Source organism: Eptesicus fuscus, chromosome 12 (assembly GCF_027574615.1).
Source record: "Eptesicus fuscus isolate TK198812 chromosome 12, DD_ASM_mEF_20220401, whole genome shotgun sequence".
Lineage (NCBI taxonomy): Eukaryota > Metazoa > Chordata > Mammalia > Chiroptera > Vespertilionidae > Eptesicus > Eptesicus fuscus.
Genome location: NC_072484.1, coordinates 10,512,651 through 10,540,427, shown reverse-complemented (window position 1 = coordinate 10,540,427; position 27,777 = coordinate 10,512,651). Strand labels below are relative to the sequence as shown.

The 27,777-nt window shown below is 50.9% G+C and overlaps 1 protein-coding gene across 1 annotated transcript; it reads right to left on the bottom strand.

Moving 5' to 3' along the window:
* Positions 1 to 12: 12 nt before the first annotated feature.
* Positions 13 to 27,777, bottom strand: PEDS1 (plasmanylethanolamine desaturase 1). The gene is made up of 6 exons (XM_008141174.3): positions 27,539 to 27,777; positions 19,900 to 20,019; positions 8,406 to 8,497; positions 7,493 to 7,637; positions 5,770 to 5,982; positions 13 to 3,496 (listed from the first exon to the last, which is right to left on the bottom strand). The coding sequence occupies exons 1-6, from the start codon at positions 27,660 to 27,662 to the stop codon at positions 3,375 to 3,377; spliced, it is 816 nt and encodes a 271-aa protein (XP_008139396.1). The 5' UTR covers positions 27,663 to 27,777; the 3' UTR covers positions 13 to 3,374.

Sequence of the window (27,777 nt, the reverse complement as noted above, 5' to 3'; positions counted from 1 at the left end):
CATTTAAAAAGCCTGGGTTTGCAGCTCCTCTTTATTTAACTTTAAAAATATTTTTACTTGAATTCATTGGGGGTAACATTGGTTAATAAAATTATATAGGTCTCAGGTATACATTTCTACAGTACATCATCTGTATATCGTATTGTGTATTTGTTTACCACCCAAGCCCAGTTCCTTCTGAGTAGCAGCTGCCCTTTGGGGCCGGATGTCTCCAGGCTATGCAGGTCCTCAGTGTCAGCTGCTGTTTCTCATCCTGCCCTGTTGCTGTTTTCTCATAGGGGACACATGTGTCACTGGACACCTACCTCCTCCCCTCCCTCTCTCCACTTGGGCCGAAGGCAGGTGTTAGAGCACAATGGCTCTGGGTCAGATCAGGGCTGATTCGAGCCCTACCATCTACCAGTTTTGGGTATGTTACATGACCTCGTTGCCTCAGTTTCCCCATTTGCAAATGGGGCTGGGTGTATTCCCCTTTCAGAGCTGCAGGGACTGCCTGATGGGACCCAATGCAGAGAGCTCTCCACAGTCTGGCACATGCTAAGTACTCAGTAGGTGCTACCATTTCCCCCTGCCCTGCTCTCTTAGGCACTTGTTTGCAACACCAGGAATCGAACGGTGACCTCCTGCTTCATAGGTCGACGCTCTACCACTGAGCCATGCCTGCCGGGCCTCCTTCTGGTTTTGAACACATTTTTGAATTCAAGAGCATGGAACCGGTCTGAGCGTGAGGCCTGGCTCTGCCTTACTAGCTGTGGGCAAGTCACTTCACCTCTCTGGACTCAGGCTGTTTTTTTGCTGGCTCAGGAGAACTAACACAGGTTGGTAGGGCCTGGAAAATCTCTCCAGCAGGGCTGGGAGTGGGAAACCAACACCTGCAGTCCCAAGACTGCTTTTCTGGTCCCTCCCAAGGGTTTGGCTGTCGGCCCATTCCACTGTGGATTTCTTTGATAACACCTTTTCTTTTGGGAGCCATCCCTCTCCTCACATCCGGTGGCTTGGAAAGTGTTGATCCTGACTCTGCAATTCCAGGGGAACATGTTTCAGCCCTGGCCAATCAGAACACCTCTCCACCAGTCCATGCCCTCCCTCCCCCAAGGTGATTGGTTCAGAAATAGACACATGACCCAATCCAGGCCAATGAGAACCTGCCCTGGGGCTTTTGCTGCAACTACTGGGAAAGGAGACTTCCCGCTGAGATTGCTGAGCTGGTCCAATGTCAACTCAGAGAAAAACAAGAACTAGTCAGAGACCAAGTTCTGAGGAGTCATGTGAGCCCGAGTCCTGCCAAACTGTAAGTCAAAACCACTTGTGAACTTTCCAGTTATATGAACTTATAAAATTATTTTTGCTTACATTTTCTGTAACTTATGAGTTGATGAATTTTCAAACCCTTTCCTTTTATGGTCCTTTCAGACAGTCACAAATCAAAAATCGAGTGAGAGACAAACTTCAAGGAAATTAAAGTTATGGGTCACAATTTTTAAAAAGTGCTTTATCTGTGACTGCTCTAAAAGTCTTTTGTCATTTCTCTGTCCTCAACAGGCTTTTTCTTCTAATATTGTAGAAATTATCTAGCCCAGACTAGATATTGATTGTAATGCGTGTAGTATTCACTACTGAACCCCAGTGCCTAGCACATAGGAAATGTCTTATAATTATTCGTTCAATGAATGAACAAGATACTCATTTGTCTGAAATGTCCAGTGTCTCCCCACTTGTCTCAGCCTAAGAGGTTCTGTGTAATGTCTTTTCTAACCTCATCTTCCATCTTCCCCTTGCTCACTTCAGTCCAATCACACTGTCTCTTAAAAACTCCAAGTTGTTCCTGCCTCAGGACCTTTGCACTTGCTGTCCAGTCAAGAGGCCTCTTTCCCCAATTCTTTCCTCAGCTGGCTCCATATCCTCCTCTAGATCTCAGCTCAAATGTCACCTCCTCAGACAGGCCCTCCCAGACCACACTGCCAAACAGCCCCACTCTGCTTTCTCTATGCTGTTTGATTTTCTTTACAAATCAACATCTGAATGCCCATGTGCATTTATTTATGTTTATTGTCCCTCTGCCCAGGAGGTCACCTCCACTAGGGGAAGTCCTTTTCTGTTTATGTTCACTGCTGTGCCCCAGGGTCCAGGTCAGAGCCTGGCACACGCTAGATGCCAATAAACATTTGCTGAAGGAATTCACTAATGGGGATCAGCCTTAATACTCTATCATCATGATCTCCTGCAAGAGGAACATTCCTTACCAAATCATGGGTCCCCTCCAAGTGTTTGAAGTGGATATCCACATTAATTCACTGTCTCAGGTGACAAAGCCCCCACCCTGAGCCCGGAGTTGGGGGGGAGGAGTTGGGGGAGTGGAGGGGAGGAGAGCTAGGAATAGGCTAGGGGTGGGGCCTTACCCTCCGACTTCGTGGACTTCTTGCATCCCTCCCCCAGTCAACCAGGAAACAGGAGGCAGCCCAGGTTAAGTAGACTCTTGCTGCTTTGTTATAAATATATTATGTACATCCAAAACATGACATTAAAATATCACTCCGTGTTACAGAAAAGATATTAAGGCTTTCTATTTACATTAAACAAGCAAGCACCTTTAAAAAAAAAAAAAAGCCCACTCTTCCTTCTCTGACATACCCCTGGCCAGAGGGGATCCTGTGTCCCCTTCCAAATGACCAAGACCCAGTGTAGGGGCTGTGCCCTGGGAAGTCATCCTTCTTTCGTGTGGAAACATCAGCTCTGGCTGGAATCACGTGGGCAGATGGAGGAGGGGAAGGGAGGACGGTCCAGACTTGGGCAGGGGATTCTGGCTGCTTCTGGCCACTGCCCTCAGACCCTTGCTGTACTTTGCTATCCTCAAACAGACAGGCTGGGCTGGGGCTGTCCACCAAGGCCTTTAGGGTCAGTCTGCAGGGCTATGGCAGGGCAATGCTCCAGGGACACGTAGGTGTGCCTAGGGGCTCCTAGACTGCTGGGAGAAGACAAGGAGGGACAGATAAGAGGATTAGTGGCCCTAACGCCAGCCACACGGAAGTGCTGCCCAGTGGGGCTGAGGGAGGTCAGAGTATGGAGAGTGAGTGAACTTCCCCTCTCCCCAAGGGGCTCCTTTTTCCGCAGTCAGGCTTGGCAGACAGAGCAGCTCAGGTAGTTAAGGAGGGGGGCCAAGGAAAGGAAACGGGGAAAAAAAAAAAGGAAATGAAAAATCAGTGGCTCAAGTATTCTGTGTCACCAAGGGTGGGCTGGGGGTGCCCAGGCCCAGCTCAGGAGCCTGGCGTCCTCTCCACACGGAGGGGCCAGCACGAGGAAGGCTGAAATTTGGCAGATGGCTTCGGCTTGGGGAGGCCAAGGAAGGTTGGCAATGAGATGGCAGGCTGGAGGAGTTACTTGATCTTCTGGGCCCATTTCATGTCATCTGCCCGAGGCTTCTCGCCTGTCAGGCCCTGGATAAGGTCCTCCAGGCGTCTCCAGAAGCCCATCTTCTCCAGAGGGTAGTTGAGCCAACCTGCAGTGGAACAGGGCACCAAGGGGTTGAATGGGGGAGGAGCGGTTGAGGGAATATAGAGGGAGCTGGTCCTACCTGAGGCAGGAGCAATAGAGAGTGGGATGGCAGAAGGGAGGGGACAAGGCCTGATCAAGGAATCTAGGAACAGGGGCCTCCCACCAATGGGCTCAGGGGTGCTCAGACATGCCCTCATACCCTCATTCATTCACTTTCTTAGTGAGCACTTACTATATGCTACGCACAGTGGCAGCATTCCTTATCACTTGGCTCAAATGCCACCTCTCCCAGGAAGCTTTCCCTGACCACCACTTAAACCACACTCCAGCCGAAACCGGTTTGGCTCAGTGGATAGAGCGTCGCCCTGCAGACTCAAGGGTCCCAGGTTCAATTCCGGTCAAGGGCATGTACCTTGGTTGCGGGCACATCCCCAGTGGTGGGTGTGCAAGAGGCAGCTGATCGATGTTTCTCTCTCATCGATGTTTCTAACTCTCTATCCCTCTCTCTTCCTCTCTGTAAAAAATCAATAAAATATATTTAAATAAATAAATAAATAAATAAAATAAAAAACCACACTCCAGGCCTGTGGTGCCCCTCTTTTATTTCTTTACAGCCTTTCTGATAATGTAACTAATCTCATTAATTCAGCACTTCCATGTGTGTTTTTTTTTGTTGGGTTTTCTCCCCAACCCTCAACTAGAATGTTAGCTCTGAACAGCAGAACCTCATGTTTTCTTCATCTTCACACCCAGTGCCAAGAATGGTATCTACCACATAATAGGTGCTCAATTCAGATTTCTCACAATTTTATTTCATATCTGCATTACAATCTCCCAACCAAACAAGGGAGACACTATTATCAGTCCCTTTTCCCACATGAGAAAATGGGAGACTTCGAGGGGAGTTTTCCAATCAGTAGCAGGCCAAACCAAGATTGATCCCAGGCCTGGCTAAGCGGTTAACTGAACTCCTGAACAGCCTAAATTCTGTCCCCTCCACCTTCTCTCAAAGAGTATGACGTGCAAAAAAATATTTTTTTGTGGCTCTCAGTTCTGCCTCCAGAAAAACAAAACAGTCCCTCTCCCAAGACCCAGTAGCTTATCGAGTACCTACTAAGTGCCAAGCACTTTGCATCTGCCATTTTGCCATGCCTTGAAAAGGTGGTACGTGAAGGAAGTGCCCGCAGACCCACTTTGTGGATGAAAAACACAACATCCGGGGAGGCTTGAGTCGTCTAAAGGCACACATGGAGGAGATGAGAGGTGAACCTAACCTGGTCTGACTGGATAGCACCTTATGGACTTAACCTTGGAAGAAATCCAACTAGCCCTAGGAAACATGCTCACCTGACCCACCTCCCCTCTCTGGTGGCACTGGCCCATTACTAATGGCATATGTGCCTCCTTACTGTTCCTCAGACACTCTAGGCATCTTCCTGCCTCAGGACATTTGCACATGCTATTCCCTTTGCTTGAATTGATCCTTCCTTATTTATCTGCAAGTATTTGCACTCCTACCATATTCCAGCTTTCTGACCTCCTTATATGAACAGCCACTCCCATCCGCCCCCACACCCCATGACTCTCTGCCCTTCACCCTGCTATGTTTTCCTCTGTAACATTTCTCAGACCTGAACTTTGTCATCTCTCCTGTCACTCTACCCCTCAAGCCCTCCACTCCAGCCACAATAGCCTCCTTGCAGCTCCTCAAACAAAAGTGCATGCTCCTGCCTCAGGGCCTTTGCACCCACTGTTCCTTCTTTCAGATCTGGATGACTTTCTCCCTCAGTTTCAAGGTCACTTTCTCAGTGAGGGCTTCCCTGACCACCCCACTGAAAGGGCGAATTTCCCCATTTCCTTCCACCTCTGCTTTATTGTCCTCCATAGCAGTTAGCACTGTCAGATGCAGGGCTTGTTTATTGTCTGGAATGTCCCCTATTAGAATGTAATTGCCTTGAAGACAGGATTTTTGCCAGTTTTGTTCAGTGCTGTGTCCTAAGCCCAGAGCAGTGCCTGGCATATAGTAGGTGCTTAATAAATATTTGTTCCATGAGGTGGGGTTGGGGAAGTTCTGTCTTGTTTATGGCTCTGTCCTTAGCACCTAGAAGAGTGCCTGGCATATAGTAGGTGCTCAATAAATGTGTTCTGAGAGAACATTCCCACAGGGCAAGGACTGCATGACCTTCCACTGTGACCTGTGCCCTCCTGACCCTGAGGATGGAGTTGTAGCTGGAGGGGGAAGGGGATGTCCTGTTCTATGCCGCCTTATAGCCGCACCTGTGGTGATGCAGAAGTAGGTCTCGTGGGGTGAGACGTGGTGGATTCGATGGTGTTTACGTGGCAGGATGACATGCCAGTCCTGCAGGAGGATGACCCAGCGTGGTAGCCCAAAGTACGTGTGCGACCACTTGTGAATCTGGTTGGTGAAGGTGCCAAAGATGATCAGGCAGAAGACGAAGCATTCCCAGGGGTACAGCTGCTCCAGGGCTTCTGCAGGGTGGGGAGAGGGTGGTTACCCATAAGGCCACATAACTGTCACATGGGGTTGGGGGCTCACTCCGGGCAGCTCCCATCACAGGGTAGCACCCAGACTGCAAGCCAGACTCGCCTTCTGCTCAGTGGGCAGATAACGAATAAGCATAAATAACAATAACGTGAGCTCTGGATTTGCAGCGCTGGGTTCAGATCGCTGCTATGACATTTCTTGCCTGTATGAACCTGGGCCAGTGACCCTGCCTCTTGAGTCTTAACTTCCTCATCAATAAAATGGGAATAAGTTGCCCAGCCGGCATGGTTCAGTGGTTGAGTGTTGACCTATGAACCAGGAGGTCATGGTTGGATTCCCGGTCAGGGCACATGCCCGGGTTTCGGTCTCAATCCCCAGTAGGGGGTGTGCAGGAGGCAGCCAATCAATGATTCTCTCTCGTCATTGATGTTTCTATCTCTCTCTCCCTCTCCCTAATCAATAAAAATATATTTTAAAAAATGGAAATAAGTCTTTGTCCAGGTTCCCTAGAAGCACAGCCTGAGAAGGATTTGGGGGCATTGCGATTTATTGGGGGATGGGGAACTGAGGGGAATCCTCTCTTCTGGAAAAACATGAGGGAATGAGGGAAGTGGGGAAGGGGAAGAGCTAAGCAAAGGGGAGTCTTGCTTCAGCCTATACGGAGGGGGAACTCTGGAGTGTTAATGGCTCCGTAGAGTCGGTCCCATTCAGAAATGAGGGGGCTGGTCTTTTGTAGGTGTTTCCTGTCACTGGCTTTAGGCTTATCCCCAGGGGAGAGGCGGGACCTGCCCTAGCAGTTCTCAGAAGGGGCAGCCCCCTCACAGCAGCAGTGAGGGACGGTTCCACCCCTTGGGAAGAGGGTGTGGGAGGGGCACTGCAGTACCTACTACCACAGACACTCATCACATCTACCCACAGGGAGGTTGCTCTGAGGGTCAGTGAGGTGTCAAATGGTTAAAACAAGACCTGGAAAAGGAAGGACTCATTTCCCCACCTGACAGATAAGGCTCAGAGAGATGAAGTGACTTATTTTGGGACAATTTTCTCCCTAAAATAGGTAGGGCAGAGATCTGAATGCAGGAGTATCTGAGTTCACAGCGGATACTCTTTCCACTAAGCCAGGGCACCAAAACCAGCTCGTAGGCAGGTAATACAAATAAGCCAGGGGGTGGGGGGTGTAGGACAGCAGGGAGTAGTGGGGACTGTGGCAAACTGGAGAGAGTGCATTCCTGTCTAACGGTGGCAGCGGCACTTAGCTCCAGCCCAGTGAGAAGCCGAGTGGGAACAAGGGCCCAGGGTGGCCAGATTGGATTGTTTAAGAGAAGCTGGAAACACAGGCCTTCATGTCCAATATCCCAATTGTACATGAAGGTAACGAATTTTTTATAACACTGTGAGGGCCCAAGCACACACACAAGCCACAGGAGGCTCAGGGGCACGTGAGTGCTTGTCTCCGCGGCCCCCCGGAGGCCCACCACCAGCTGGCACGCTCACCAGGGCTCTGGGTGTGGAACTGGTAGGCCATGTTCAGCAATGGCAGCAGTGTCACCAGGCAGTTGTCCCCATTGGTCTCGATGAAGTCATGACGTGTGATGGCTGTTGGGTCGATGTGATGCTCCCGGAACGGCCGGATGAAAGCCTGGGGTGGGACAGGGAGGCGGGAGTGGGGACAGATCCAGCCAGTCTGTCTAGGCCAGTGGTTCTCAACCTTTCCAATGCCGCGACCCTTTAATACAGTTCCTCATGTTGTGGTGACCCCCAACCATAACATTATTTTCGTTGCTACTTCGTAACTGTAATTTTGCTACTGTTAATGAATCGTAATGTAAATATCTGCTGTGGTCTTAGGCTCTACAGCAGCGGTTCTCAACCTGTGGGTCGCCTAAGACCATCGGAAAACACAGATATTTACATTACGATTCATTAACAGTAGCAAAATTACAGTGATGAAGTAGCAACGAAAATCATTTTATGGTTGGGGGTCACCACAACGTGAGGAACTGTATTAAAGGGTCGCGGCATTGGAAAGGTTGAGAACCACTGATCTATGCTGGCCAGCCCCTCCCACGGTCTCCAGCACACACATAACTCGAGCTCACCTCCTTGGCTTTGGGATGCCAGAACATCCCACCATGCCACTGAGGCCACGGACCCCACCCAGTCTTCACGGTCTAGTTCTCGCGGAAGATAGGTCGAAAAGACCTGGCAGGGACCTCGGGCTGGTACTGCTCCCCTCTGGGCCTGCCTCCCCACCGGGGCGATGAGGGGCGTTGGAGACAGGCTCCACCCTCTTTCCCACCCTAAGACAGGGAAACAGAGGCTCAGACAGGAAAGGGAACTCACCCAACGTCAGAGAGCCCGACCTCCTTCCAGAGGAGACGGGCTGGGGCTGGGCCAACATACGCACCTTCCCCACAATGGGCAGCTCCACGGAACCCCAAGTGTCGGCTCCCCAGTGCACCAGGCCCGACAAGAAGTCAGCAATGAGAGCCCCTGCAACTGTGGGCAAGAACAGAGTGAGCATGGCGAGGGGGACGGGGACACACAGGGACATCGCACCGCCTGCCCACTCCAAACCAGGGGGTCGAGCATTCACTCACTGGCTTGCTCGCTCCTTCACTCATTTGTTAGGGGAAAGGCTGTCCCTTCTCTACTTGGGAGCTCTCTTCCCTGTGAATGGAGCCTCAGTCTGGTTCTGGCCCTTGACTTGTTCTGCCTCAGGGGAGATGTGGGGACTGGAGAGGATAAACTGGGCATGCTCAGATCAGCCTACCCTTTCCCGATGAGGAGCTGACCCGCCGTTGCCCCACCCAGGGAAGCCCGCTCTGTTACAGTGTTGCTGGTGACTAGATGGAAATGTCTTTCTGGGGTTTGGTGTCAAGAAGTACTTTACTGGCTTATTTTGCTTAGCACAATGGTCTCCAGGGGGATATCTGTAATATTCTCAACAATGAAACAAAAAGAGAAGTACGTTAGGTGCCGATAGACAACCCAGTCCCCGATCCTACCTAGCTTTTATCAACAATAAACACGGTGATTTGGCACCCAGCAGCCTTTTCTTTATCTTTGTTCTCAACTGGTTCAGAACTGGAGTGGGGTCCCCTAAGAGACCCCAATACCACTCACTCACTTGAGGGTTTAGTATGTTACAGAGGTTTAGAGCTGTTAGATCTGTGCTCAAATTCCAGCTGTCGCTCACTAGCTGTGTGATACTGGGCATGTTACTTAACCTCTCTGTGCCCCAGTTTCTTGAAGATAGATGGGAATGATGATGATTTAAAAAAAAAAAGAGGAACTGCCACGTAGAGCACTTTCTTAGTGTCAGACACAAGTGCTTTACATGCTTGATTTCAAAAAATTCTCATAATCTGTTAGAAGTTGGTACCATTTTTATTTTTAGTTTATAGAAATGGGAACTGAGGTTTGGAGAACAGAAGTTACTAGAAAGAGGTAGCATAGACGGCAAGTGGCAGAGCTGGGTTCTTAACCAGCCTTGAGGATCAACTCTAACACAGCAGGATGAACCATCACCATAGTACACCTGGGGAAACTGAGGCAGAGAGGCAACCACCTGTCCAGGTAACACCCCAGTGCCACTCCCATCACACTCCCCTCGCACCGCGTCTCAGCCCTCTCGGTGTGTCCCTTTCCCTTGCACACCCTTACATGTCTTGGTCTTCACATTTGCTTTCTCCGCTGCCTGGAACATTCTTTCCCAAGATGTAACACAGTTCACTCTTCACTTCCTTCTGTCTTCACTCAACTCCTCCATGGACACCTGATCTAAAATTGTACCTGCTCTTGCCCGGCCAACATGGTTGAAGGTTGACCCATGAACCAGGAAGTCACGATTCGATTCCTGGATTCCTGGTCAGGGCACATGCCTGGGTTGTGGGCTCGATCCCCAGTGTGGGGTGTGCTGGAGGCAGTCGATCAATGATTCTCTCTCATCATTGATGTTTCTCTCTCTCTCTCTCTCTCTCTCTCTCTCTCTCCCTTCCTCTCTGAAATCAATAAACATGTTAAAAAAAATAACAAAATAATAAAATAAAATTGTATCCCCTCTCACCTTCCAGCATTTCCTATCTCCTGTCTCCTTTTGTCCAAGCGCCTGTCACCTTGGACTTCTTTTTTTCTGATTACTGTGTCCCTCACAAGGATGTCAGCCCACAAGGTCAGGGATTTTATTCTTTTGTTTATGGCTGCATCCTGGTTCCTGGCACTTATCAGGGGTTCTGTACATACTCACTGAATTAATCAATGCAAATGTGAAGTACAGTACTTGGCACACAGTAACCCCTCCATACCGGTTATTATTGATGCTGTTGTTATTCGGTCATTTAGCCTGTAAGCAACATTCTGAGAGACCCTGTACTGTGCACCAAGCTCCGGAACCAGACATGCACCAGATATTGAGCTCACTGTCTCTGGGGCAGAGACACAGGCAGGAAAAGCTATAAAACATGGCAGGGAACGAATGCAGTTCTCAGTGATTGTAAGTGTAGTCCACTGGGTCATGTGACTTCAGGCACATCCTTTCCCTCCCCCTCCCCACACTGTTTCTCTGGTGAACTTGTTCAAGGCCCAGCAAGGCCGTATAAGGGTTCTTTGAGTTCTGCTAGAGCCCTCGGCCCCTTGGTGACAAGAGACCAGGTCACTGGGCCACTGTGGAGGCTGCAGAAAAGTCCCCGGAATGGGGGTCATGAATGAGGGGCAAGAGTAGGCATGCAAGTCACTGTGGGCATGCAAGTATCTGGACCCAAGTTAAAGGGTAGCCGTGAATGAAGACTTTCCAGAGGCCTGGAGCCTCCATCCCATGGATATCAAACAGACAGTGGGGGAAGGGAGACACAGCTCTATGTAGGCACCTGCAAGTTCCTGGTGACAAGGCCAGACGGGCAGGTAGGGACAAGCACTACCTCCTGGCATGCGGAAGCTGAAAGATAAGCCACAGGATGACACAGGTGGCTGGGTTGGGGAGGGTCAGGGCTCAGCAGGGCCCTCGGGGCCTGTATACCCAGGGCCCCACCCAGGGCTGGGCAGTCCGGCTCCTCAATGACAATGCCGGGAGGGTGGACCCGGGCGAGAGTCAGGGAGGCCAGGGAGACAGGAGACAAGGGCTTTGCACTTGCTGTTTCCTTGGCCGGCACCCCACCCCTCCCTAAAGATCCCGGAGTGGCTGGCTCCTCCTCAGCCTTCCAGTTCAGGGCAAACATCACCCAACCCCCCGGTGAAAGCCAGCCTCTCGGCAGGTGCTGTTGGTCACGTCTCTGTGCTTTATTTCCATCACGGCACTTGTCACGACATGAGACGGTGTCATTTATGATCCCTCTTCTTGGATAAGGAAAGGGGCTCTGAGAAGTTGTCCCCCCTCCCTGGAATGGTAGCCCTGGGATGGGAAGAGGCGGGTCTACCTGCCTCTAAAACCAGCACCCTTTTCATGCCCGTAAGCTGCACCTCAGTAAGTCCAGGGGCATTAATAGAGCTCCTATTGCATACCACAGGATGCTCTATACACACTACCTTGTGTCCACCAGGAGCGACAATAGGGTATGTGGACAAGAGCTAAGGTGAATCTAGATCAAGAATCAGGGGCCTCATCTCTTGCTACTATATTGCTGTGTCACCCTGGGCAAGTCCCTTGCTCCCTCTGGGCCTCAGTGTTTTTACTTGCATAGTGAAGTGACTCCTGAGGCTCTATCCTGACAACTCTGGCTAACGATGCCTTTATCTATCTATCTATCTATCTATCTATCTATCTATCTATCTATCTATCTTTTAAAAATATATTTTTATTGATTTCAGAGAGGAAGGGAGAAGGAGAGAGAGATAGAAGCATTAATGATGAGAGAGAATCATTGATCGGCTGCCTCCTGCACACCCTGCACTGGGCATTGAGCCTGCAACCCAGGCATATGCCCTGACTGGGAATTGAACCATGACCTCCTGGTTCATAGGTCGACGTTCAACCACAAAGCCAAGCCGGCTGAGCTATTTATTTATTTATTTATTATTTAGCTTCATCTGGGGATATTTTTTCCATTGCCTTTCAGAGACAGTGGGCCCGGCCTGTGTGGCTCAGTGGTTGAGCGCTCCTGACTTGGGGGCAGGGAGCAAATTGCAACCCAGCTATGTGCCCTTCACCTGGAATTGAACGTGCAACCTTTCAGTGAGGGACCAATGCTCTAACCACTGAGAACACCGGCCAGGGCTACTGATGCCTCTAAATGCTGCCTCCCAGTGAGTGTGACCTTGTGCCCCCTAATTTTCCTCTGGCCCCTGTTCCACGCAACCACTGATCTACTTCTTTTTTTTTTTTTTAATATATTTTATTGATTTTTTACAGAGAGGAAGAGAGAGGGATAGAGAGCTAGAAATATCGATGAGAGAGAGACATCGATCAGCTGCCTCCTGCACACCCCCTACCGGGGATGTGCCCGCAACCAATGTACATGCCCTTGACCGGAATTGAACCTGGGACCCTTCAGTCCGCAGACCGACGCTCTATCCACTGAGCCAAACCGGTTTCGGCCACTGATCTACTTTTTATCACAGATAGGTTTTGCATATTCTAGAACTTCACATAAATGGATTCACAAATAGTATGTGCTTTTTTGAGTCTAGCTTCTTTCATTAGCGTAATGCTTCTAGAATCACCCATGTAGTTGATGCATCAGCAATTCGTCCTTTTCATTGCCGAGTCATATTCCATTGTTTGGAATGTGTTTATCACAGTGTGTTTATACATTTCACTATTGGATGTCTGGGTTGTTTTCAGGTATGATTTATTTATTTGTTTTTATTTATTTTTAAAAATATATATTTTATTGATTTTTTTTACAGAGAAGAAGGGAGAGGCATAGTTAGAAACATCGATAGGAGAGAAACATCGATCAGCTGCCTCCTGCACACTCCCTACTGGGTTTATGCCCACAACCAAGGTACATGCCCTTGACCGGAATCGAACCTGGGACCCTTGAGTCTGCAGGCTGACGCTCTATCCACTGAGCCAAACCATCCAGGGCTTCAGGTATGATTTAAATGTCTTATCTGAACGTCTGTGAAAATGTCCATATATAAACCTCTGTGTAGACATAAGCCCCATTTCTTTTGGGTGAAGATTTCAGCTGTTTATTTTTACTTGACATTTGTTGGGTACTTTAGGTACCAGGCCCTATGCCAGCACCTTAAATGTTTTAACTCTTTTAATCCCTACACTGTACCAAGGCCAGTCCTAAGCTAGTTACACATCTTATCTCTGTAATCATCCTAAGCATTTAATCCTCCCAGAGCACAGAAATAACAATAAAAACAATACAGATGTCCCTGACTTAGGATGGTTCAACTTGGGACTTTTCAACTTTACAATGGTGCAAAAGGGATACACATAATAAATAATGATATTTAACAATTCATTATAAAATAAGCTTTGTGTGATGATTTTGCCCAACTGTAGGTTAATGTTAAGTGTTCCAAACACATTTAAGGTGGGCTAGGCTAAACTATGGTGTTCAGTAGGTTAGGTGTATTAAATACATTTTTGAGCCCTAGCCAGTTTGGCTCAGTGGATAGAGCGTCGGCCTGCGGACTCAAGGGTCCCGGGTTCGATTCCGGTCAAGGGCATGTACCTTGGTTGCGGGCACATCCCCAGTAGTGGGTGTGCAGGAGGCAGCTGATTGATGTTTCTCTCTCATGATGCTTCTCTCTCATCAGTGTTTCTAACTCTCTATCCCTCCCCCTTCCTCTCTGTAAAAAAATCAATAAAATATATTTAAAAAATAAATAAATACATTTTTGACTTATGATATTTTACTGGGATGTAACCCCATCCTAAATTGAGAAGCATCTGCATTAGAAAAACAATGTCTGTTTGTGATAATAGTTAACACTGGAGCACTTTCGTGTGCCTGGTGCTATGTAGGTGTTAAAAAGTGCATTATTGGGGACCATAGCTCCCCACACCGTAAATATGGGCCGTGCACAGTGACTTCCTTCCGAAGAGAATGCAGTATGGAAGGGGGAGGAGAGTAACTTTGCAGTGGAGAAAGTTGGCAAACACTACCTAGGCCAGGGGCATGGTCAACATCACAATGCTAAGTCATGTTGATGATATACATCTTGCTATGATGTGATAAAAATGACAATTTAGCCCATCTGGCGTGGCTCAGTGGTTGAGCGTTGACCTATAAACCAGGAGATCAGGGTTCGATTCCTGGTCAGGGCATATGCCTGGGTTGCGGGCTCAGCCCCCTGTGTGGGGCGTGCAGGAGGCAGCAGATCAATGATTCTCTCATCATTGATGTTTTCTCTCTCTCTCTCTCTCTATTCCTCTCTGAAATCAATAAAAAAATATTTTTTAAAAATGACAATTTACCTCTGAGCTCTTCCTCTCAAAACATCTTACCCAGTCTAAGAAAAACACTAGACAAATTCCAGTGGAGGGGCATCCAATGAAATTCCGGTCCTCAAAACTGTGAAGGTCACTGAAAACTAGGAAAATCTGAGAAACTGTCACCATTAAGAGGAACCTGAAGGGACATGACAACCACATGTGATGTGGAATCCTGAATAGGATCCTGGAACAGAAGGAGGACATTAGGTACAAAGGCCACCTGAACAAACTTCACTTTAGTTCCTAATAATGTACCCATATTGGAACAGTAATTATAACCAATGTATGGTACTAATGTAAGATATAAGATGCTAATCATAGGGGAAATTGGGAACAGGGGTTTTGGGAACTCTCTTTACTATCTGCTCATTTTCTGTAAATCTAAAACTGTCCTAGCCCAGCCAGTGTGGGTCAGTGGTTGAGTGGTGACACATGAACCAAGAGGTCAATGGTTTGATTCCTGGTCAGGGCACATGCCTGGGTTGCGGCTCGATCCCCAGTAGGAAGATTGCAGGATATTTCTTTCCTTCCTCTATCTCTAAAAATTAATAAAAACATACTTAAAAAAATAGATGTAAAACTGTTCTAAAAGTAAAGTCTATTAAAAAAGTGTATTATCTCACTTCATGTGTACTGTGATGGGCCCTATCATATCTTGACTTTCAGAGGAGAAAATGAGATGGGGGTATGGACTGCCCAGGCCACACAAGGCAGTCAGGGCTCCTAGCAAGTGGCCAGAGACCATAGAGAGTAGCCAGAGACCATTGCAAGGTGTTAAGGACGACACTGAACCTTCCTGTTCAAGTCTGGGAAATAGGAATTTTAATAGTACTCACTTCACCGAACTAAAATCAAGTTAGTAAGATGGGCTAATGCAAGTCAAGTGCTTAGCATGGTCCCTGGGGCACAGTAAGAGCTCCCCAAATGTAGCTACGGTTAGTGGTTTAAACATTCTCTCCTCTCAGAGCCTTGGTCTTGTCGTCTGTCACATGACCAGCACCGGCCTTTGTGGGCTGCGGAGCCAGGAGGGATGCATGCTAGGACTGAGGTCAGGAATCATTTTAGGGGAGAAATTCTCCCCTCTGGGAGGACATGGCTGTGATGCCCAGGCCTCTGCGGATGCTGTTTTTAGGCTCCAGGCCTGCTGCCTGAGGCTGCTTTAATGGGGGCAGGGGTGGCAGAGGCGGCACACAGAAGCTTCTTTGTCCCAGCCGGTGGCGGTGGCTGGCAGCCGGCTCACCCTGGGGATGGCTTCGGTTCGGTTTCCTCCCTGTCTGCAGGACACTGGGGTGGGGGTAGGAATAGGGGATGACTCACTCCAGGCTATCTTGACTCACTGGGTGACCCTGAGACGAACCCTGGGCCCCTTGGGTGGGGGCCCACTTCCCCACAAGTCACCCAGCAGGGCCTTCTTCGCCTCTGCCCAACTCGGGGCCTGGTATGGAGACAGAGTGACGAGACAGAGTGGACACTGCTGAGGGCTGGTCCATATGGTCCTGAGCCAAACCCCAGCGTTGAGCTCAGAATCACATGGAGATACTCCACCTGACCTAGCAGGCCAGCCATGACCTGAGGCCATGTGACCTGTGTCCTCACTGCTGACCTGCACTCACTGTGCCCCCTACCTGGAACACCCTCTCCTGTTTGTCTGGCAGAAACTCCTATTCTCTCTTCCAGAGACCGACTCACAAGTCCACGTACTCTTCCTCTACTTTCCCCAACGCAGCACAGCTCAGGGCTCCCAGGGCTGTCCATTTGTTCACTCATTCATTCACAACCATAGTCCTGGTCAGGTCCCTAATGCCTGACCACTGTCCCCCAAGTCTTCTGGAAACATATTCTCCTCTTGCTGTGCCTCCCACCTCTTGGCTGTCTCTTTCTCCTCTCCCCAACCTGGAAGTACCAGTGGCTGTGGGCTCTGCTCCCACTCAGCTCCTGGGGGCGCTTCAAACACCATCTCTACCCTCTAGACCTCCCAGATTTAAAAAAAAAAAAATTATATATTTTTATTGATTTCAGAGAGGAAGGGAGAGAGAGAGATAGAAATATCAATGAAAAGAGAGAATCATTGATCAGCTGCTTCCTGCATGCCCCACACCAGGGATCGAACCCGCAACCCGGTCATGTGCCTTGACCGGGAATCGAACCGTGACTTTCAGGTTTAGAGATTGACGCTCAACCACTGAGCCACGCTGGCTAGGCCAGGCCTCCCAGATTGTGATCTCTCGCTGCCTTCCCTGATTCTACACTGGGATTTCCAATTCCCTTCTAGACAGACAACCTCCCTTTGGCTCTCAGGCAGGCATTTCAAGCATCTACCCTCAAGCCAGCTCCTTCAGCCTCATCCACTCAGGCCAAAAGCCTGGAGTAGCCGCTGACCCCACCCCTCTCACCTCCACAGCCAATCTGGCAGCATATGAGTGGCTCACCTTTCACGGCTCACCCCTACTCTGACAACTTCTCACCACCTCCTCTGCCCTACCCAGGTCTGGGCCACCATCTTTGCCTCCTCCCTGCCCTCTCCGTTTTCCCTGCAGGATCAGCTCCCTGTGGGAAACTCACAAATGACTGCTCACAGCTTTTAGAATAAAACCCCTGGCCTCCTCTTTATTCCCCGAAGCACTGGACATACAACAGCCTCAGGGCCTTTGCACTTGCAGTTCCCTTTGCCTAGAATACCCATCACAGAGATCTGCCGGGCCCGTGCCTCACCTTCCAGGTCTCTACACAGATGTCGCTGACCTCACTCTTCCCCGCCTACTCCCTTATCTTGACTGTGTTAGCAGCATTGCACCATCTGTGTGCGCTTTTTAACTGGGCACCTTTTCATGCTTCTGCTTTTTCTCGTTTCAAAGGCCTTGCAGGGGCACCGGAACCTCTGGGGAGATAATGTTGGATGGGGGGGCGGGCTCCGTAGGAGGCACAGTGCCCTCAAAGTCCTGCGCAGTTAACATACAAATCAGCGCAGCTACTTAAACTGATTAGGGACTGTGTAAACACTGCTATCGGGATTGTCTGTTCTTATCAGCCCACAGGCAAAGGTATGAGATTGGGAAGCCGCAAACAGATGCACTGACTGGACAGTCAGAGATCTCCTGGGCCCCGGGCTGGCAGCTGCCTGGTCCTAACCCTGGAAGGGACTGACGACCTGCCTTGGATGCCCACTCTCCTGGCCCAGATAACACACACGTCGGCTTTGAGGCTGCTGATCCGTTGCCCAAGCGGGGCCCAGTGTCTAGAACACCCTCTCCTCTCAGTGTTAACCAGTGGCTGCACAGTCCCTGGTTCAGGAGCCACGCAGTTCTGAATACGTGATCCCAGACTCTGCTGCTGCCTGGGTGAGGACCAACGGGGAAGTCACCTGGCTACTCAGAGGATGGTGATCAGAACCTTCTCACTAGGCTGCCACCAAGAGTTAAAAGTGCCCAGCCTGGGGCCTGGCATCGTAGGCACTCAGGAAATATCCACTGTTAAACTGACCATTGAGGCAGAAGGCCCCAGCCCTGGTGAGTGGGCCTTCCACCCCTCTGTTCAGTCACTGGCCCTCTCAGCAGTTATGCACACCTGCATTTTGCCCTCACACCAGCTCTAGGAGGCAAGGACTGTGGGCAGTTTCACTTAAAAGATGTGGAAAATGAGGCTCAGAGATGCAATGACACCTGCCCAAGGCCTCACAGCCAAGAGGTGGTGGAGCCGGGACTTGAACCCAGGTCTGCAGGGGCCTGCTTGTAACCACCTCAGATGGGGCTTTAGGGCTCACACTGTCTGCATTACTGCCTTTGAATGAGAGGCTGGAGGTGCAGGTCCCTCTCACTCCTGGGCAGAGGGGGCACGCCTGGCACACCTGGCTCCTATGGGTGGGGCCCAGGCTCCCCAGCACTGGATGGATGGGTTGGTCTCCCCTCCAGCTGGCCTGGCCCCCTAGCACATGCTCACTCCTACCCTCGACCCAGATGGCTTATTTAGCCTGAGCACTACTGGCTTAGGTGGCCAGAATGCTTTTAATGAGATTGTGGGAGCTGAACGATACAAGTGGAAACAGTGACTTAAGAACTATGTTGTGCTTCCGGCTTGAGGTGTGTGTGACTCCGGGCCAGTCCCTTCTCGGAGCCTCAGTTTCCTCACCTGAAAAATGATAACTGTAGCATCTACCTCCGAGGCTGTGGATGGGTGCGGACTGACTGGGAGAAAACACTCAGTAGGTACTAATAAGTTGCAGTTTGCTCATTCATTAATTCATTCATTCAACAAATATTTATCAAGCACCTACTGTGTGTGGCCTTGTGCTTGGGGCTGGGGACATAGTGGAGAACAGACAAAAATCTCTACTCCCAAGAAGTGGACATTTGAGTAGGGAAAAACACATAATAAACAAATAAAGAAATATCTACACTAATAAAAGAGAAAGATGCAAATTGACTGTGCCTCCGTGACACCCACCAACCAATCAGGAGTATGGATATCAACCCAACAAAATAGCGGGGTAATTTGCATACGCAGGCACAGAGCAAAGACTGAAGGCTCCACTGTGGCCCGGGTCCCGGGTGCCGGAGGAAAACCAGTGCCGGCAACCAGGGGAAGGAAGGCTTATTGCACGAATCTTCGTGCAACAGGCCTCTAGTATTGTATAAAAGAGTAGGGTGAGGGGCTAGTGTATGACAGGACTGCTATTTTTGAGGAGTGATTGGGGGCTCCCTGAAGAGGTACCTCTGTCTGAGCAGAGAATTGGATGAGGTATGAACTATGTAGGTATCTATAGGAAGTGTTCCAGGCACAGGGGAAAGCATATGCAAAGGCCCTGAGGTAGGAGTATGTCCAGTACATGGCAGAGGCACAGTGAAGAGGCCAGTGTGGTGGGAGCAAGGTGAGCCAGAGAAGAGTGGAGGGAGATGAGGTCTGAGGAGGAGCTGGGGCCAGGCCATGCTGAAAAGTTGGCGCTTCATTCTTTTTTTTTTTTTTTTTTGGTATAGCAAAGGTGGAGATTTATTGAAGAACAAGTACAGACTCCCACGTGGGGAGGGGGAAAGAGTCCTGCGTTTCATTCTTAGTATACAGGGGAGAGCAGGGGAGTGGCATGACATGACTGAGGTTCTAACTGGGGCCCTCTAGCTGTGTGTGGGGAATGGAGGCAAAGGTGCAAGTGGGGAGACCAGGGCGGAGGCTCCTACAAATAGTCCAGGGGGGAGAGGATGGTGGCTGGACCAGGGTGGGGACAGTGCAGGTAAAGGGTAATGGTTGGATTCTGAATGCATTTTGAAAGTGGAGCCAAGAATATCTGCTGATGCTTTGGATGTGGAATGTGAAAGAGAAGCTAAGGATGACGCCCAGGATTTTGGCTCAAGTGACAGATGCCACTGATTGAGATGAGAGGCGGAGTTCCCACAGCACGTACTGACTTTGTGTGCACACACATGAGCACGCAGTATACACATGTACAAGTTGCCATCAGAAGGGCACAGACACTAGGTATGTGGAAATGGAGGCAGGCAACAGAGCCATGGGCACTTACCGACACCCAGCATTATGAAGGGCGTGTGCTCCCAGCGGGCCAGCAGCAGGAGGTGGACCAGGTTGTGGGCCATGAGGCTGAAACACAGGACCACACAGCACCACTCCTGGAAGCGCTTGCCTGTGGGGAGGAAGGGGACAGGTGAGCATGGAGGGCGGCTTCTAATTCTCAAGAGAAGCCAGAAATCAGGATGTGGGTGGGAAATCTTCTCTTTAAATGTGACCCTAGCCCATTTGGCTCAGTGAGTACAGCTTCAGGCCCGGGGACTGAAGCATCGTGGGTTCGATTCCGGTCAAGGGCATGCACTTTGGTTGCAGGTTCGATCCCCTGCTTCCGTAGTGGCGTGTGCAGGAGGCAACCAATCAATGTGTCTCTCTCATATTGATGTTTCTCTCTCTGTGTCTCTCCCTTCCCTTCCACTCTCTCTAAAAAATCAATGGAAAAGAATCCATGGGTGAGAATTAAAAAAAAAAATGTTACCACATATTTTTAATAGGCACATGAGCTTGGACAAGCTGATTTAGTTACTGCAGCTTTGTTTGAGGTGTCAAACCATTGGAAATAACCTAAGTGTCCATGGCCTGGGGGACCAGCCAAGTTAATCTGGTCCACAGCATCTCTGCAGCCAGGAAAAAGCCAGGGTGTGCACACATTAGATATACTGGGAAGCACAAACAGCAGTCATTTATATCAAAAACAAAAACTATAGTTAAGACTAGCTTTTCACTTACTCCTTTTTGAATTTAAAATTTGTGCATGTACTATCAAAAGTCTTTTCTTATCATTTTAAATCAGAAATTTAAAAAGTAACAGGAAATAAAAATAGCATGTGGGTGACACAGAATTTGTGACAGGGCTTCCGAGAATACTGTTTTCCCAGGCAGTGGGTCTCAAGGGCATGGAAGACTCTTAATGATAATAATTTCCTTATCATTAGTGTTTAACATCTACTAAGTAGTTACTATGTGCCAGGTCCCAGCTGAGGTGATGCTACTTTGCAGATGAGAAATCTGAGGGTCAGAGTGGTCCCAAGGAAGTAACTCAAAACTACCCAGCCAGGCAGCTACAGACCAGGATCCTGTGGCCAGAGGATCTGGCTCCTGAGACTTTGCTCTTACGTGTCCTGTTGCTCCCGCCATGACCCTGACCACATTCTGGGCTAGAATCACCTTAAACAACAGACCAGGCAGTGAGTGATTAGCCATCAAAGGGGCCAAGGCACAAAGTTTTCTCCTGTATCTGTCCTCTCCTCTCTTCTTGGTCAGGGGCTGTTTTCTTTGGGTCATGTGACCCTGCCACCGCAGCAGCCCCAGCTGAGGCCACCATGATCTGGCCCAGCAGGGCCTTTCCCATCTGGTTCCTCTTTGTGGCCACGGCCTGGGGCTCAGAAGCAGGAAGCACGTGCCAAACAGCTTCGAATGTGCTGTTTCCTTCACCCCTCTACACCAGGCTGACTTTGGCACGGTCCTTAAAAATCTCAACCTGGAACCTCTGTCCCTAGGAAGCCATTTGTGATTCCTCCTCTGACCCGAGGGCTTCCCCAACATAGGGTGCATCACGTGGGGCTGTCACTGTGTGTCCAAATGTGAACTCAGGAGGCCTGTCTGCTTTGTTCACCAGGACCCTGGCACACAGTTGGTGCTCAATAAATGCTTGTGGAATAAAATCCCACAATGATAATCCTAAAGGAAAAACTGTCAGGCTTTGTCTTTGGGCTCCCCTCCCCAAAGCAGCTTGGGAAGGAAACATCCTTTGTTCCTGGTAGGTTCAGAGAGAGAGAAAGGGCCTTGTCCAGGTCATACAACAGCAAGCTGCTCCCTGAGTCAGATGAGAGTAGCTGCCCTCTCCATGCCCTGTGAAGAGACCAAGATTCAGAGTGGGGAAGGACCGTGCCCCTTCTCATACAGATGAGGACACTGAGGTCCAGAAATTGCAACAGGGGTCATGCAGCAGCAGAAGAGAGCCTAGGACCGTGGTCGGCAAAACTGCGGCTCGCGAGCCACATGCGGCTCTTTGGCCCCTTGAGTGTGGCTCTTCCACAAAATACCACTGGCCTGGGCGAGTCTATTTTGAAGAAGTGGCATTAGAAGAAGTTTAAGTGTAAAAAACTTGGCTCTCAAAAGAAATTTCAATCGTTGTACTGTTGATATTTGGCTCTGTTGACTAATGAGTTTGCCGACCACGGCCCTAGAACCCCTTGCTTCCTGCTTCTTGGTCAGGGGCTGTTTTCTTTGGGTCATGTGACCCTGCCACCGCAGCAGCCCCAGCTGAGGCCACCATGATCTGGCCCAGCAGGGCCTTCCCCATCTGGTTCCTCTTTGTGGCCACGGCCTGGGGCTCAGAAGCAGGAAGCATGGGGAAGGGGGGCGGTCAGCTGGGGGCAAGGACAGGTGACTCCTCAATGCCAACTTGTCTGCTCCCTGCTCAGCCTGGCAACAGTATTGGCCAGGCCCCTGTAGTCATCTGAGTTTTTGAGCCTGAGATAAAATGACAATAACAATAACAATGGATGACACCCACTGAGGCCTAGCACAGCTGGGGTGCCAGCTTTAGCCCACATCAGAGATGCCACAGACCCACTCCCTCTAGCATATTTTGCTCTCAGTTAAAAAAAAAAAAATTAGCTACACATACACAAAAATCACATGAAATTCCTATTTCCTGCTTCCCTTGAGAACATAGGACTCTGGCCACCCTGGGGCCTGAGCAGCAGTGGTTGCCCCATCAGAAGGGGGCAAGAGCTCCCAGTTCACCCTGGTCCCTCCCCTAGTGGTGGCCTCATACGGGGTGGCTTTCCTTGGTGGCAGTCCTGGCCAGGCCCCTGCAGTCATCTGAGTTTTTGAGCCTGAGGTGTAGTCTCTCATTCAAGTCTCAGTCCCTCCAGGGAGGAACTGTTGATCCCATTCCTCAGATGAGGAAACTAAACTGAGGCTCAGGGGTAAAAATGGGCTTGGATCCTGGACTCATAAATGGGACATGATAGCCTGAATGTTTGGGCCTGTCCCGATTCCAACGGTTGCCCAGCTCTCTCCCCCTGCCATGGAGAATGTCTCGGAATCGGAATATTTTCCTGTCTAAACTCTCCTTGGCCTCTGGAATCTGGATCCTTCTGTAGATCAAGGCCTCAACCTTGATCCATAAAAAACACATCTACAATAATAAATGGCCTTCATTAAGTATGTCCTACATGACAGGTACAATGCCAGCAGTAACCTCAGCCAGCCCTCACCATACTCCGTAGACCATTGCCCCATCCTTCAGAGGGAGAAATGGAGAGATGAAGTGACTTACTCAGAGTCACCTGAGAGTCACCTTAGTCACAGCCTGGACAGTCAGTCTGGCAGGGCCTGCATGGTCAAGTGGTCCACATGCTGTCACTTTACAGACTGGTGGACTGGAGCCCGAGGAGGGGAAGGGCTCTGCTCCAGACACAAGAGCTCGGGCTGCCTCTGGCAGAGCGCTGGGCCTTGTTTTCTTGAGCCACCGCTGGCCTGGCCAGGGCCCATGATCTGGGCCGTTACAGCAGTGCCTGCTGGTTGGCCTGGGGAGGGGGCTGGGTGTGTGTGGTGGCTGTGGAGGGCTGGGCGGTGCAGGGGAGGTCAGGAGCCAGGCCTCGGCCATCTCTGCTTTCCTGCGGGCAGGCTACAGCCAGAGCCCTGGCATCAGGCCCAAATCTTCTAATTCAGTCAGACAAGCTCTGAACAACTTGCACTTCTGATGGCCTTTGGCCACTAGGAGACCCTGGACCTCAGGAAAGTGTGGACTGGAGGGAGGGAGAGAGGCAGAGAGAGAGAGAGAGAGAGAATATGATGTGAGAGAGAACAGGAATCAAGGGACAGAGATGAGAAACAGATAGAAAAAAGAGAAAAACAGACACAGGGGCAGATTATCGGGACACAGAGAATAAAAGAGAAACAGCATGGCCAGAGGGAAGGAGAGACAAAGAAATGTGAAAAGAACAAGACTGAGGGAGGCAGAGAGAGAGCTTGGCCCAGAGTGTGGCAAGGACCAGGCCTGGCCAGGGAAGGGGCCCCATGCCTCTGTCCCCTGGCTTTGGTCAGGCCCATGTGGGGGATTGAACCCAGGCTCAGCTCTGGGACTACAGGCCAGGACCTCCGCTCAGTGCTCCCGACACCCTCTACCTTTCCTGTAACCCCGTACTAAGAGCCCCTGTGTCTCCCAGGGCAGGGGGCATCTGTAGTTAGCCAGTGGGGAGGTAAACAGCCGACTCTAGAGAGCCCTCAGAATCCACCCCTGGGGCACCTGAGAAGGGCCGTACACAGAGGCAGGCATCAGCTGGCACCTGCCTCACCTACTGGCTTGCCCAAGAGGTCAGGGGAAGCCCGCCAAGCCCGCCAGGCCTTTCACAAATCCTGGCACCTGGCACAGGACAGCTGCTGCTGCGAAGCTGAAATCCAGAGTGGAGCAGGCTATGGGACGCTCTGGCTCCCGGCCTGCAGGACCAGGCCCCAACTCCTTGGCTGGACACTCGGGGCCCACGGGATTGGGCGGAGCTGCCTCACCCCTTACCGTTTCCTCCACCCCACACCACGCGAATCAGATGACTCACAGCTCTCTGCCCATACAGTGCCCACTCTCTCCGCTCTGCTGACCTGCACTGGCTCCGCTCCTGCACGCCCACCTTGGGCTGGCTCACTTCCACAGTAGAGACTAAGAACACGGAACCTAGAACATCCTCTGCCGTGTTCTGGTTCTGGCCCTGATGCTAAATGGCGGTGTGACCACGGGCAGGGTGCTATTCCTTGCTAAGCCTCAGGAAATGTTGTCAAGGTGGATAGGGCACTCGTGAAGTACCAGACACTTTAGGAAAACCAAACAGATGCAATCCCTGGCCTAGCCAACTTCCCGTCTGGTACGGGCAGGGTCAAGCCCAGTCCAGGCAAGACAAGTGTAGGAAGAACATGCTCTTCTCGATGAGGAGGCCACGGGGGTCTCAGTTTCCTCTCCTGTAAATGGAGTTCATGCCAAGGTGCTCCTCAGACAACTGTAGTGAGGATGATACACGAGCATGTGAGGAAAATACCCAGGACATGACAGGGCTCAATAAATAGTCTTTGCCTTGTTATTGTTGCCAACTGTTACAGTGTCAACCCACTTCTGGCCCCCGGAACTTCAAGAATCTAGTTCTGGAACCCAGAAACGTCTCCTACTCTCCTTTTGCTCCAACCCACAAGCCTCCTCGCTGTTCCAAAGACATTCCAGGCACACTCCCACCTCAGGGCCTTTGCACTTGCTGTGTCCCTAGTCTGGACTAATCCTTCCTCAAAATATCTTCATGCCCTTCAGGTCTCTGTTCAAATGTCACCTGTGAGGCCTTAACTGCCCCTCTCTAAAATGTCACTGCTCCCAACATTTCACTCCCCCCCTTTTCTGCTTATATATTTGTTCTATAGGATTTGTCACCACTGGGTAAGTGACGTATTTCCCTCCTATACTGGGCTTACTAAAATGCCAGCCCCATTTTTCCTGTCTTGTTCACTGCTTTGTCCCCAAGGTTCTAGAACAGGGACTGGGACAAAGCTGCTTATTGTGTAGTGAGCCTGGTGGCTCATTGTATAGGTTAGGCCCAGAGAGATCAAGCCACACAAGGAAGCGACAGAAGGAAGCCTACACATTTGGAGAAACGAGTCTGGCCAGTTTCCCTCCTTCCACTCCTCATACTCCAGCCCCCAAACTCTATGTCAGGAGGAGTTAGGCCTTGGCTGCAGGTCTGTGGTACCAGGAGGTTGTCTGCAGCCTCAGATCCCTGCATGGCTATTCTTCAGAGAGTGAGAGGCCCTGGGCGACAGCAGAACCAGACAAAGATGCAATCATGGCGGAATGGGGAGACGGTGGTCCCTAGGGGAGGCTCAGAATGCCCAGGTATGATTTGGTTGAAAGCGGGTAGGGTTTACTCGAGTGGGCAGGGATGGACCAAAGGAGAAGGCCTTTGAATCCTTACCCTCGATTCCCAGGGGATGAATGTGAGGACCAGAGAAGTGAGGCAGCTTACTTCGATTCACAGGACAAGTCAGACTATGGGGTTAACAACAGGGAGCGCCTACTCTATGCCAGGCACTGTGCCAAAGTGGATGATCTTATTCCCTCTTCCTAGTGACACTAAGGAACGAATAAACTTTACCTTGTACCCATTTTAGAGGTGAGGACACGGAGGCTTAAGAGAGGGAAAGTGGCTTGGCCCTAGGAAGTGCAGGAGTTAGTCCATAGGCCGGGTATTTTGGGAAAAGGCTGAAGAAACCATGACAGCACGGGCCAGGTGCCAACATCAGATCAGAAAAAAATCCCACGCAGAGCATGGAATTGCAAGTGCAGAAAGGCCTCTGCTGGTCCTCAATAAGAAAGCAAATGGTCCACTGTCATGAGGCCCCAGTTAGGACAGAGATCGTACGCAACCCAGGCCCGTCAAGCCGAAGGAGGGAGCAGACCCGTGCCCACCCCAGGCCAGGGCTGTGCATTGGGGCAGGTGTGAAAATGCCAGCAGGTTTGACAAACGAAGCTTGGAGTGAGGATTCTGTTCAGCAGAGGAGCCAGCTCCCAGTCACCTGACTCTGGAGTTCTCAAAGGCATTTCCTTAACCCCTGGGGACACTTGGCCTTCTTGGGGCTAGGCAATGAGATTCCTGGGGCTCAGGAAGGAAGGCAGGGAAGGGAGTGGGGACTGATGCTGCTGGAGCATAACTGGTTGGCACAGGGGTAAGAAGACAGGGGCCTTGGCCTGAGGGCAGAATTTGAGCAAGGGTCTCTAAACTGTGGTCTAGGGATTATGGGGGCTCCACACACAAGTCCTCAGGGAGGGGGCTAATATATCCATCCACACATGGGGGAGGGGCAAGGGATGGAGTTGTGGCTTGTGTATGGGAGGAGCTTAAACTGGAGGCTTTGCAATGCCCTTCCCACCAGGAATTCTGGAATACCCGGTGAGGGGCTGATTGTCCTTACTGCAGGGAGTGGTTGGGGGGCAGTGATGGAGGAGGGGAGGGAATGGTGGTCTGTAGTTTCAGCCTCTGAATCTATAACTAGGATGGGCTTTGGGGTAAGGGCGTTCGGGGCATTCGGTAGCTAGGGGCCCTTGCATTGAGGTTCCTAGAGCAGGGGGGCTGATGTGCCCAGATTTGGGGGGTGAGGTCACCGTTTCCATCCCAGCACCCCGGCTGAGGCGCAGAAGGGGACATAGGGTGTGAATGCCGGATCTGGGAAACCTGGGATGGGGTGTAACTTTTAGGGGCTCGGGGCAGAGTTTGTAGCTGAGGAGCAACCTCCGGCTTGTAATGGGTTATGGGGTGTGGTGTCCCTAAGTCCAGCGGCGGTCTTTGCAGCCGCGGGCGCCGCGGGGCTAGGACTGGGATCTGGGGGTGCGATGGGAGCTCTGTTTGTAGTCCCGGGAGCTGATATTGCAGTTCCTTGATATGGGGAATCTAAGCATCCAGAAAGCCTCGGGGCTGGGTTCTGGCTTGGACTTGGAAGTGGTGCTGGGATGGGGTACCCAAACTTGCAACAAAAGCCGAGGCTGGAGTTCTGCATCAGGGCCTGAGGCTGGGGTTCCGACCTGGGGACCCGGGATCGCTGTCCGCAGCCCGATCTGGGGACTGCAGGCCCGGAGGGGAGCCCGAAGGTCCTACCTGGTGAGTAGAGCGCGGCCAGCTCGCGGGCCCCGGCGTGCTGCGCGCCCCAGCGCCGGCAATACGCTGCTTCGTCCTCGTCGAGCTCCGGCTGCTGGCCCGGCCCGTCCTCGGCGCCCTCCATGGTCACTGGGCCGGCCCGCCTGATGCGCTCTGATAGCAGAGGCGGCGGCGGCAGCTGGGCCGCGGAACCGCGGCGAGATCACGCCGCCAATGACCGCCCAACGCCGGGGGTGGTG

Excerpts from the sequence above, each read along its gene's own strand:
- PEDS1 (XM_008141174.3), bottom strand. The coding sequence starts at position 27,662 with ATGGAGGGCGCCGAGGACGGGCCGGGCCAGCAGCCGGAGCTCGACGAG. Across the intron at positions 5,983-7,492 it reads GTTCCACACCCAGAGCCCTG|AAGCCCTGGAGCAGCTGTAC; the intron begins GTGAGCGTGCCA and ends CCCACCCTGCAG. Across the intron at positions 3,497-5,769 it reads CTACTTCTGCATCACCACAG|GTTGGCTCAACTACCCTCTG; the intron begins GTGCGGCTATAA and ends GTTCCACTGCAG.